We start from the raw sequence: 12,680 nt of genomic DNA, 5'->3' as shown, positions 1-12,680 counted from the left end.
TGGGGAGCAGATTTTTGATTGTTGTTATTGATAATTTTTCAAAGTGGATGTATTACACCTTTGTGGAACATCCTAATACAGATGAGGTTTTATGTTTTTTAGAGAATACTTTCAAGATTGAAGGGGCACCTTCTGTTCTTATGTCAGATAATGGTGTGCAATTTGTTTCCGTCAAGATGATACGTTTTCTGAAAAAATGTGGGGTCCATTCTGAAAGGGCGCCTTTGTATTGTCCAAAGGAAAATGGTTAAGTGGAGTGGGCCAACAGGTTCATTAAAGAGGGGATTCAGACAGCATTGGAGAGCAATGTGGATGTTTTTGAATTTTTGAGGGAAAAGATTTGGAGTTATCATATCACTCCACATACGTGTACTGGAGTCCCTCCGTAATTTTTGATGAGAGGTAGGCAAGCTAAGATGCTGATGACACCTGTTTGGGGTAAAACTGTGAAAGGTGATACTTTGGAAACTTGCATTACTAAAGTTAGAGACAACATAAGTTCATCTCGCATCTATGGAAAATCTTACCATGATACCTGTCATAGAGTTAAACGTAAGGTCATTAAAATTGGTGATTGGGTGCGTGTTATCAAGCCTACCTTACAGCGCAAAGGTTCTTCTACGTTTTCTGTGCCGTTCAAAGTAGAAGGAGTTTCTGAATCTACTGTTCTGCTAAAAGATAAAGGTTGGTGGAACAAAAATGCTATAATTGTTCTCAAGCCTGGGCAGGAGTGTTTGTTTGAGCAGGAAGAGTCGGTGAATGGTGATGTGTGGTTAGAAGTGAGTGAAAAGAGTGGTGAAAAATGTGATCTTACTCAAAGTTCTACTGGGGCTATCTTGGATGGCTCCAGAGGAAGCATTCCTGATGCTCAGTTTGCTGAAACAGTGGAAGATGTTTTAGGTGAGACTGTCAAAGAAGGAGTTTCTGATGAAGGTAGTTTATCTTTACAAAAAAGTTGCACTAAGATAACAAGAAGGTTTGAAGACTATATTTTGGAGTAAGCTTCCTTTTATTTCATTTTCCCTTGTTGTTTAGTTTATCTTTGTTTTTAAAAAAAAGGAAAAAGGGACATGTGGTGTATTGTACTTCTTGTTTTGATTAATAAAGCTTTGATTAATAAAGCTTTGTTCAGGTTATGTTAAGCCATGGAACAGCTTCTTGTTCCATGGTTGTTGTGATGTAATTTGGAATGTTTTAATGTCATTTAGAATCTACTGATGTAATTGTGGGTTTTAAGGAGAAGCGGTCAGAGTTGGTTGGAGCAGGATGTCGTTTGCCTGTGCACCAGTGGGTCTTTGTAAGGCACTTAAATAAAGAACCTTTTTTTAATATATTTTCCGACTCACTCGCTTCTTTACACCTTTCTTCCCCTGTCCATTCCAGGACGTCTTTCACCCAGTCATTAAGCTGCGGGGCCTTATGCCTAGGAGACAGTGTTGCCATGCACCGCTTCACCAACATTGCCACTTTAAGCTACTTCTTGTCTCTTTTTCATTTGTGAGACTAGTATGAGGTTGACCCCGTCAGGTGTCTAATTCAGTGCTTGGAGAAATAGGTCTGTTCAGGGTGCAGAATGTCAGTTCATTCTCTGTCCTGTGTTCTCTCTCTGGCACCGTGGTGTTTTACCAATCCTTTCAGGCAGTGGGGACCTTCTTGTTACAGCTAGGACCATGTTCAAGGCTCTCAGGTTTTACTGATTGTATGCAAAAGTACAGCGGGAAAACAATCGGTTTCACTGTACTTGTATTTTAAATACTGAAAAAAGCAGATAATAGATGTATTTGTACGGACTCTCGACAGCGCCAGTCGTGAATGTCAAGCCAGTAGGTTTGCATGTTGACAGCATGGGGGACAACCAATATCGATTATAACTTAACACCGTTATGCAAGATTCTTGAAGTTTCGACTCAAAAAAGTGATTCAATGTCCATTTTCTCCCGCGGGTTAGAAATGAACATACTGTGCTGTCTACCTAGTCACTTTCTGAAGCTTTTGCCATCCGTACCTACGCTTGAGAAGAATCGAGAGAGATGTTGCAGCAGAATGGGTTACTTCAGGATGCCTTTTAAATAAGTGGAAATGTGCGACTCCGTAAACTCGTTGTATCATAATTAAAATACGTTAGAATGTATTACTTACGTGGGGGTGGGAGAGGAGAGGGTCGAGAATACTTAAACACACTTGAAATTTCGTGTGTGTAATGCTTGCTTAATATGGGAGTATTCTGTACAAATTTAAATAAATAAAGTGTGGTATTCCTGTTGCAGCGACGGCGTTCCGAATGAAGGGGTTGCACGGGCCGCTTGGCCTTTCTTGTTTCTCTATTCCTGTCCTATTGTCCTTATCTCTTGGGCTCACACTCAGCCAGGTGGCTGGGTACATCTATTTCCGGCGTGCAGTTTCGGTGCCTGTGCGCGGGGTTTGCCAGTACTGCCGCCACAGCCGGCTCCCTGGGGGGTGGAGGCACTCTCTGAAAGGCTTTCCCGGTACCCCCAGGCACTGGTTACCACGGCAACGTCGACACTCTCGCTGGGGAGGCGGGACCTGCCCGGCAGGTTGCCACGGCCAGTGCCACTGAGCGGCACATTAGCCGGGAAAGCTCCGCGTGACGTCACAATACAGGGGTTCTGTAGGCAGCCAGTCAGAGGCGAGCTGGACTGTGGATAAACTCCAGCGTCCGGCCAGGGAGCCTCAGTCACAGCTGCAACATCAGCGCCGACACTTGATGCTCCTCCCAGCGCTGCCAGTATATAGCGCTACGAGCCAGCGCAGCACTACTAGCAAACATAGGATCGGCTCATCAGCGGACGCAGAGATAGCCTGCTGGTGCAGAGCAGCTATGGTGACCTGCAGCGCTCTGGTCCGCCCCTCTGTCGAGGAGGCGCAGGGCAGCCCTAGCAAGAGGCTGAAGGGTCTTGCGGCTCCCGAAGAGGTGACCCCGGAGGATAGGTCACAGAGTCCGACCACCTCTCTGCAGAGACCCCCGCTCAGGCGGGAGCGGTGCCCTAGGCTACGGAAGCAAAGGATCCCGAGGGGCCCAGACCCGCTGTTCGAGACACCCCCGAGCAGCGAGCCGTCTTCGGACGAGGAAAGCCCCGTTGACTGCAGTAGCAGCACCGAGCCTGCAGTGATCGCCCCCCTGCGGCTCGACCTACGTAACTTCAGGGACTACGGGGAAGACTGCTACCTGCACCGGAGGGTCATCGAGAGAGACTTCCTGACCGCCGAGTGCCTGGCTCGGCAGCCGCAGGTGAGTCTAATGGTACCTCGCTATAGTGCTCCAACACGTCATTGGGCTAATAATATAGCGCCGCGACCGAGAGCCTATCTCGGTCATCGCACTCTTGCGCTGCGACCTAAGACGAGAGAGAGAGGGTCAGTCTACCACTGATACCTCACAATCACACCCTATAGAATCCTTGTCCGAGATACACCGCACAGTTGTCTCCATGGTGACTGCGACAATACTGCGTGCTGGAATAGCCTCACCACACGTGCATTAACTTCACCCAGCTCGGTTGCACTAATCCCCGTTTACGGAAGTAAAGCGATGCAGCTTTTCCTTTTACCACCCAGACAAGCAATATGCGGGCCCCTACTGTATTTACACCACGCACTGCGACTTAAATGCAGCCTCTAGTCTTTCCACGGGAAGCAACTTCTGTACCTGGCCACTATCCAGGTGCTATTCTCGGCTCCTCCTTACATTAGCATCAACGTAGAGGCAGGTACAGCCCTGAAGTCAGCGTAAAGAGGGTTGCTCTTTACACAAGCACTTGCTGCTTTTGTAAAGAGGGACCTGCTTTAGACAGTCTCCAGGTGCGGTACCTGGCCTCTCTTTACACCGACTCCAGGTGCAGTAGCTGGTCCATCTTTACACCGATTCCAAGGCCCCTCTTTACAGTGAATCCAGATTCCAAACTTGTACCCTTCTTTACACTGACTCCAGATGCAGTACTCGTCCCTTTCTTTACACTGACTCCAGATGCAGTACTCGTTCCCTTCCTTACACGGACTCCAGATGCAGTACTCGTCCCCTTCCTTACAGACTCCAGATGCACTACTCGTCCCCTTTTTACACGGATTCCAGATGCAGTACTCGTCCCCTTTTTACACGGATTCCAGATGCACTACTCGTCCCCTTCTTTACACGGACTCCAGATGCAGTACTCGTCCCCTTCCCTACACTGACCCCAGATGCAGTACTCGTTCCTTTCCTTACACGGACTCCAGATGCAGTACTCGTCCCTTTCCTTACACTGACTCCAGATGCAGTACTCGTCCCCTTCCTTACACTGACTCCAGATGCAGTACTCGTCCCCTTCCTTACACTGACTCCAGATGCAGTACTCGTCCCCTTCCTTACACGGACTCCAGATGCAGTACTCGTACCCTTCCTTACACGGACTCCAGATGCAGTACTCGTACCCTTCCTTACACGGACTCCAGATGCAGTACTTGTCCCCATCTTTACATTGACTCTACATGCAGTACTCGTCCCTTTCTTTACACTGACTCCAGATGCAGTACTCGTCCCCTTCCTTACACTGACTCCAGATGCAGTACTCGTCCCCTTCCTTACACTGCATCCAGAAGCAGTACTCGTCCCCTTCCTTACACGGACTCCAGATGCAGTACTCGTCCCCTTCTTTACACTGACTCCAGATGCAGTACTCGTTCCCTTCTTTACACTGACTCCAAATGCAGTACTCGTCCCCTTCTTTACACTGACTCCAGATGCAGTACTCGTTCCCTTCTTTACACTGACTCCAAATGCAGTACTCGTCCCCTTCTTTACACTGACTCCAAATGCAGTACTCGTCCCCTTCTAACACAAGGTGCTATATCTGGTTCCTCTTTACACTGGCTCGAAATGCTGTACCTGACCCCTCTTTTGGCTGACTCCGGGGGCAGATTTGCTTACATTTTGTGCTGGGTTTGTGTTACAGAATGTTTATTTGGGATTTACTTTCTATAGCATAACTTGTGCACCGGAAAATTGCCTTCAAGAGATGCTGGGTATTCTCATGGTTTTTGATGCAAAGCCCTATCTACTGACAACAGATGATATTGATTTGAGCCAGATAATAGCACCTCTTACAGATTGCATTAAAAAGGAGAAATATTTTTATTTCTCAAAACTTTTCTGACTTAGCAGGTGTGCTGCACTGTACAGCATACATCCAAAGTGGGAAAAGTTTTAAAGTTTGTCTGTATAGTGTTTGTACTTTAAGGGTACACTTCCACTACAAAACCTATGCTAGACGTGACACATACAACAAACATTGTGTTATAGTGCAAAGGTTGTGTGTTGCGCTAGGCCACCCAGGTTTTACACCTGACCCTCTTTGCACTAACAGATGATTCTCTGTTTGAACCCTATTTTGAGTAAGAGCTGATTCTGTACCTGGCCCCTAATGCTATACCGGGCCCCTTTTTACTAACAGCTCACGCTGTACCCAGCCCCTGTTTACACCAATGGCTAATGCTATATCTAGTTCTCATTCACACTAACAGCTGATACTGGCCACTCTACACTAACAGCAGATGCTATACCTGGCCACCATACACTAACAGCAGGTGCTATCCCTGGCCACCATACACTAACACCAGGTGCTATACCTGGCCACCATACACTAACAGCAGGTGCTATCCCTGGCCACCATACACTAACAGCAGGTGCTATGCCTGGCCACCATACACTAACAGCAGATGCTATACCTGGCCACCATACACTAACACCAGGTGCTATACCTGGCCACCATACACTAACAGCAGGTGCTATCCCTGGCCACCATACACTAACAGCAGGTGCTATCCCCGGCCACCATACACTAACAGCAGATGCTACACCTGGCTACCATACAATAACAGCGGATTCTGTACCTGGCCACTCTTTACACTAACACCAGGTTCCATACCTGGCGCTTTGACTCAAGGTGATACAGTTGCGTCACTCCGTCGTTAGTATTCTCCTTTCATTGAATACTGTGCTAAAGACCTTATGCCTCACGGTACTCTCTTAGCAACGACTTGACAGTAAACCAGGGTACCTCATACCAAAGTCTGAAATTTAAAACTGTGTGATTGTATCGTGCACTTATTGCTTCCTGTGTGTTCTAATGACAGGTGAAGCCCGAGTCTCGCTGCAAACTCATCAGTTGGCTCATCCCGGTGCACAAGCACTTCAACTTGGGCTTCGAGTCGCTATGTTTGGCCATCAACATCCTAGATCGCTTCCTCTGCTGCACCCCAGTAGCCTCTGACTGCTTCCAGCTGGTGGGGGTGACATCTCTGCTCATTGCATGTAAACAGGTAAGAACTGGGGTACAGTTGTCACCTGCAACACACAGATATCTTTAAAAACATGTTTACCACGTGCTATAAAGCATCTGTCACCACCAATTCTAAGACTTCTGAGAGTAAATTTATAAAATCTTTATTCTTGTCTATGAAATATTCTTTACTTTTATTAGCTGTGGGGAAGGATATCTATATAAGTATGTGGTGCAGAAATAAATGTGTATAGTGACTGCAGAATCAAGATTTTATTAAAGACACAAAGATGACTATTATATCCATGTATAACCGTTGCATTTTATTTTGAAAAACTTACTGTATTCTCAGGGGCATATTTAATAAGCTATAACGCAGCTGCGCTGCATGATGGGGAAAGGCTAGGAATGCGCTGTACTTAACAATATAGGGGCTTATTTACAAGCCTGTGCGTCGCCATTTTAAAGTGACGCACAAGGGGCTGGTAAATAAGCCCCAAGCTGCGCATTCCTGTCATTTCCCGGTGCTGGTGCACAATGTGCTGCCCAGTGCCAACACAGGATTGTTTTTGTTTAGGAATGTTCTGGCACACACAGGCACTTCTCTCAATATATATATATATAGGACTGGGAAGAGGAAAGACATTTTTATCAAAATCCTCAGCCAACTATTTTATAGCTTTCTATAGCCCAATCCTATCTGCCTACTAGTCTTAAAAAAGCTGAAAAGAAGGAGAGGAAGAGATGGTCAGCCAGTACTCTAAAATTAACACATACCCCCGATTTCAAGTGTATATGTGCTAAAAAAGTGTAGAGAGAGGAGAAAGTATCTCATGTGCGCACCACCAGAGGAGCTACTGGTAGTTTCTCACCAGCTTGCCCACGTTTGTATCATCATTGATAACTTTCTCACAGAACAAGTGATGTGTCCACTAGAGAAGGAAGTGAAAAATAAATTGTTGTCCCCCGTGAAAGAAATGAGACACAATAGGTCTCTATTTAAAAATGGACTAAACTCACAGACACTGTTCACCTTTTATTCTGAACTGTGAGTCTGTACCAAGTTAAAAACACAGCATGTTGTAGACCACTTTAGTGACGGCCAACATGTTTCATTGCCATATCATTTGTGGCAAATTGCTGCCGGGTTGATTTACCGCTCGAAGTCCCTGGGAAGCGATAAAAATACTTAGCTACGAAAGTGCTTTTAAAAGGGACGAAAACTGTATATGATACACATCCCCTTGACATGGTGGGAGCTGGTATGTGGGCCCATAGCTCCTACTAGTTACTCTTTTTTGATGTTATTTGTCCAGGGAGGTGATCGTTGACCTTGGTTGCCCTAACGAATTTGCCACAAATGATATGGCAATGAAACATGTTGGCCGTCACTAAAGTGGTCTACAACATGCTGTGTTTTTAACTTGGTACAGACTCACAGTTTGCAATAAAAGGTGAACAGTGTCTGTGAGTTTAGTCCATTTTTAAATAGAGACCTCTTGTGTCTCATTTCTTTCACAGGGGACAAAAATTTCTTTTTCACTTCCTTCTCTACTGGACACATCACGTTTTCTGTGAGAAAGTTATCATTGATGATACAAACGTGGGCAAGCTGGTGAGAACCTACTTGTAGCTCCTCTGGTGGTGCGCACATGAGATACTTTCTCCTCTCTCTACACTTTTTTAGCACATATACACTTGAAATCGGGGGTATGTGTTAATTTTAGAGTACTGACTGACCACCTCTTCCTCTCCTTCTTTTCAGCTTTTTTAAGACTAGTAGGCACATAGGATTAGGCTATAGTAAGCTATAAAATAGTTGGCTGAGGATTTTGATAAAAATGTCTTTCCTCTTACCAGTCCTATATATATATATATATATATATATATATATATCCACGAACTCCTCGTAAGTTTCCTCGATTCTCTGAACACAAAGGAGCGTAGACCACATCAAATTGGCGGTAGAATGCGTTTTATTTCCTCAGTACAGCGATGTAGCAGCCATTACGCGTTTCAGCCCCGGAGGGCCTTGATCACATGACACGCTGGTCATCAGTCACATGATTTTTAAACCATTTTTTTCATTGCTTTTTTTGTAATTTAAAGTGCAAGTGTGCTTCAAAAGTGACAGTGCTTTATACCACGCAAGTACAGTATCAACAATGCGTTAGCTTACTGACAATTTCCCAAATATCAATATTTAAAACATTCACAAGGTAATATCCATGGTTTAAATACCTTTTCAGGGGCAGAGAATGTCAATTCAGTGCAAAATTCGCAATTCAGTGCAGACAGGATAAAATCCTAGTGCAAATGACATAGAGTCGTATTGTGCAAACATTGCAAATTAAAAACAAATTGCCCACAAATAGTTTCTTTACTTAAAATCGTAGCTTAAATGCCATGTAAAGTAACTAGTTAAGAACCCAAATTAATGTGGTATTGGGAATCACAGATGGATAGTAAAAATTGTAAAAAAAATGGAGATTATACATACAGATTTTTAAAAATACTAGTTAAAAGAACTGTATTATAATGCATAAACAATTTTTACTGCGTGAGGTTGTTTTATGGGATTTAGTCTAAATTAATCATCCTTCTAGTAGTTGGTTTTAGATGGATGTGGACTTGTCAAAGCATTGCTGATCACCCAAATAGGAGTGTTAGATAAAATGTGTAAAGTGCAAAGCAGCTATTTATTAAAAATAAATAAATAGTATGCTAAAAGAAAAATTTGTTTAAAAACATGTGATGGTAAAATAACTACCTTAATGGTTTTATTAATCTGAGATCTAGGAGAACAGCTATCAAGAGGGCCTGTTAGTATGCTCAGTTATATATTTGAGTGAGCAATGACTTTGGTATTCAGGTTAAAAACAGGCCATTGTTGGAACTATAAAAATGTATGGAGGTCTTCAGTCATGTTTAGACCTCCTGGACGTTTACAATCTAGTTCCAAAATATATCTGGTCTCGAGTCTGCGTAGGGATTTTTCCCTGTCGCCACCTCTTTTAGAGATAGGGATGGCATCAATAATAAAAAAAGTTAAAAACTTTGGATCTGATTGATGCTTCTCCTTAATATATATATATATATATATATATATATATATATATATATATATATATATATATATATATATATATATATATATATATTGAGAAAAGTGCCTGTGTGTGCCAGATCTTTGTTGTAAGAATAATTGCTGAGTGGAGGGTGTTCTGGCACACTATTGCCCTCTATAGCTACTCATTGGAAATATTTTGTTTAGGAATGGTCAGCTTCCTGCACAAAAACAATCCTGGGAGGCATTTTCCTCTTTCTGTTTGCTGCAGAATGCAGCACATATAGAAAGAGGAAGTAACAAGGTGAAATAAATATATTTCTCCTGGTTGCACCTCACCTGGAGAGGTGTAGCCTTCTGACACATTCCCAGGTCTGCCATTGAAGGTAAATCTGGGAATGCACCAAAATCCATGGGTGGATGCGTGGGAACACCCACGCTCCACCCATGGAACGCCTCCCTGGTGCAGAGTAACGCAACGCAGCAACTTGCACTACATTGTGTAACTATGGATTTATTAAGCCACTCAGGACTATGCAAGGTGGCCATGCATGGCTTGATAAATCCTACTTAGATTTTGCATCCCACTTGTGCCCCTTGGTGCTAGGGCGATGCAAAACCTACATAAATATGCCCCTCCATTTTATATTACAGATGGAAAAGGTGGGAGTATCAGATCAGCCTGACATCTCTAGTATGTCTTTAATCATCCACTTAATCCTAAAGTTTCTGTGTCCAAAACTCCTTTAACTGCGGAATGATAGAAAATGGCAGTTATGTTATCTTTCTATATTCCCAAAGTGCATTTGCGAAGGTTGGTGGGGATGTAAGCATTGAAGGTTCCAATATACAATTGTATTTTCTTCCACACGTCTCACTTTGCATATATTTTCCTTATTGATGTAATAGTTGCTCCCGTGTCTTGCCTTAAAATGAAATGGGTAGATACCCCCAACTGCTAATCTAGATTAGATTAATACCCATCAAAGATGGCCGAATACAGAAAGTGCTAATGGTGGCTGTGGTACGGCGTTATCGTCTCAATACTAGGCACCGATGTTCACATGGCTGTCGGTGTGCAGGTGCACACTGCATAGGTAGCGGGTGGCACAGCCGCCCAGAACCTCATAGCACAGAAGGGTGCCAGGTGTACCGCTGTGCCTGCCTGAGGGTAGTTTGGTCCTCAAGATGCTCTGACACAGTTTTAGGCAAACGTGTCATTCTCACGTGGTTGTGTGCGGCATTTTAGAATACAAAATAGATTTTAAAAAAGAACAAATGTCATGGCTAGAATGTATGTCTATGTAAAATGCAAAGTTATGCTATCACTTGCACCATCCATTATCTAAGTGGTAAACCTATCCCTGTCCGAGCACTAACTCTTAACCGCCAGCCCTAACCATAACACCTACCGTACTCTAAAGGTAACTTAACCCTGATCCGATCCTAACCCTTACTTCAACCCTAATCTGTTTATCTCCTTTTACCTCATCTCTCATGCCATATCCACCCTTCATCCTCTAAACATAACCCTAAGGGGCATATTATCAAGCCAGGCGATAAAATTATCGCCGCTTTAGCGGCAGAAAACTGCCGCTAAAACGGCGATAATGGGCTTGATAATATGCTCTACGGAAATCCAATTGAAGCCCATGTTAGATGTCCTTCACATCTAACATGGGCTTCAATTGGAATTCCATAGAGCATATTATCAAGCCCATTATTGCCGTTTTAGCGGCAGTTTTCTGCCGTTAAAGCGGCGATAATTTTATTGCCTGGCTTGATAATATGCCCCTAAGCATTTCCCAAATGCCCACCCAGGCGTTTTTCAGCACTTTTGTGCAGTCGACTGTATTGTCTAATTTCTACCTTTTTTTTCTTTCACTTTTTTGTTACACCACCTTTATAATTATGTTTTTTGCTGCGATTTTCTCCCATATTGTTGTTTCTAAATATTTATAGCAGCTGCACCGTAGTTAATGGGATGTGCCTATATGAGAAAGACTTGGGTTGAACGGGGACAAGGAGCGGGTTTTGTGGAACACTCGACGCTAACGGTTGTCCTTGCTTCCTCAGATAGAAGTGCGCCCCCCTCGGGTGAAGCAGCTGCTGGCCCTCTGCTGCGGCGCCTTCTCGCGCGAGCAGCTGTGCAACCTGGAGTGCATCATCCTGCTCAAGCTGCACTTCCGCCTGGACGCCCCCACGTTACACTACTTCCTGGAACACTATACCCACATGCGACTGGCACACAGCGAGTCTTGCAAGAAGGACAACGTCGAGGCGCTGAACGCCAGAGCCTTTGCTACTGGAGTGGCAGAGCTGAGCCTGGCCGACTACGCCTTCAACGCTTTCCCTCCATCGCTGCTCGCCATTTGCTGCCTGGGCCTGGGGGACAAGATGCTGCACCACCAGAGGCCACTCGACCTGCACATCAGTGGCTATTCGGATCTGCTGATCCAGGACTGCTCAGAGAAGCTGCAGCTGCTTGTATCTCTGAATGAGGACTCCTTACCCCGTCTGCTACCAGCAGGACTTTCTGAAAAATGTGGGACAGCTCAGCTGTAGCTGGAGGGACAGATGCACTGGAATCCAGAGTACTGAACTTTTAAGAATGCAGAACATTCTCTTTTATCAGTGTTCTAATGTGTTTAATTTCTAAATAGTTTTGTATGAGCTGCAAGCCTACTACATGGATGCGAACGTCTGAAACAGTATTTGCCTAAATCCTCCTGACTTGAATAGTGACATTAATACAATGTATTTTTATTTATTTACAAAGCACTGCGCTGTGTAGGGCATTCAGAGTAAGACACGTGAATTATTTATGAGGCCTTTTTCTACAATGTTAGAAATGGAATTGTGGTTTGCAAAATATTTTGCACACACACACACAAACATGTTTTAAAATAACCTTTGGCATTTTTACATTTTGTAGCGTTTCAATGTTTGATTTTATTTAAACATGGCGGTTCCTAGATGAACCATTAAACTTGGAAAAATAAAACCCAGTTAAAATAAGACTATATTTATTACCTGTATTTTAGGTTCTGTTTTATTGATTTGCCACTACTGATCATGGCATTACCACATTAGCTGGAATCCCCTAAGCAGGGTGGTCAATAGTAAGGAAGTTCATATAATATTAAACATAGGAAGAAAAGATTCTTCTACCACAACTGGGGATTTGGGTGCACATACACTATTCTCCATCCACCCTCACCCCTTAAAAGAACCGGCCCTTACCTATGACACACTCTCTTGACCCCAGCACACGACGTGCACTATCCCTCTTGCTATACACAGTAGACTGGCAGATACAGCTGCTTGACACAGTGACA

The 12,680-nt window shown here is 44.0% G+C and overlaps 1 protein-coding gene across 1 annotated transcript; it reads left to right on the top strand.

The window, feature by feature from the left end:
* The first annotated feature begins 2,661 nt into the window (after positions 1 to 2,661).
* CCNO (cyclin O) lies at positions 2,662 to 12,353 on the top strand. The gene is made up of 3 exons (XM_085640722.1): positions 2,662 to 3,250; positions 6,130 to 6,315; positions 11,419 to 12,353. The coding sequence occupies exons 1-3, from the start codon at positions 2,726 to 2,728 to the stop codon at positions 11,905 to 11,907; spliced, it is 1,200 nt and encodes a 399-aa protein (XP_085496848.1). The 5' UTR covers positions 2,662 to 2,725; the 3' UTR covers positions 11,908 to 12,353.
* Positions 12,354 to 12,680: the final 327 nt, after the last annotated feature.

The sequence above is a fragment of the Triturus cristatus genome, chromosome 2_1 (assembly GCF_964204655.1).
Source record: "Triturus cristatus chromosome 2_1, aTriCri1.1, whole genome shotgun sequence".
In the NCBI taxonomy this organism is placed as follows: domain Eukaryota; kingdom Metazoa; phylum Chordata; class Amphibia; order Caudata; family Salamandridae; genus Triturus; species Triturus cristatus.
This window is presented reverse-complemented; position numbering and strand designations above follow the sequence as displayed.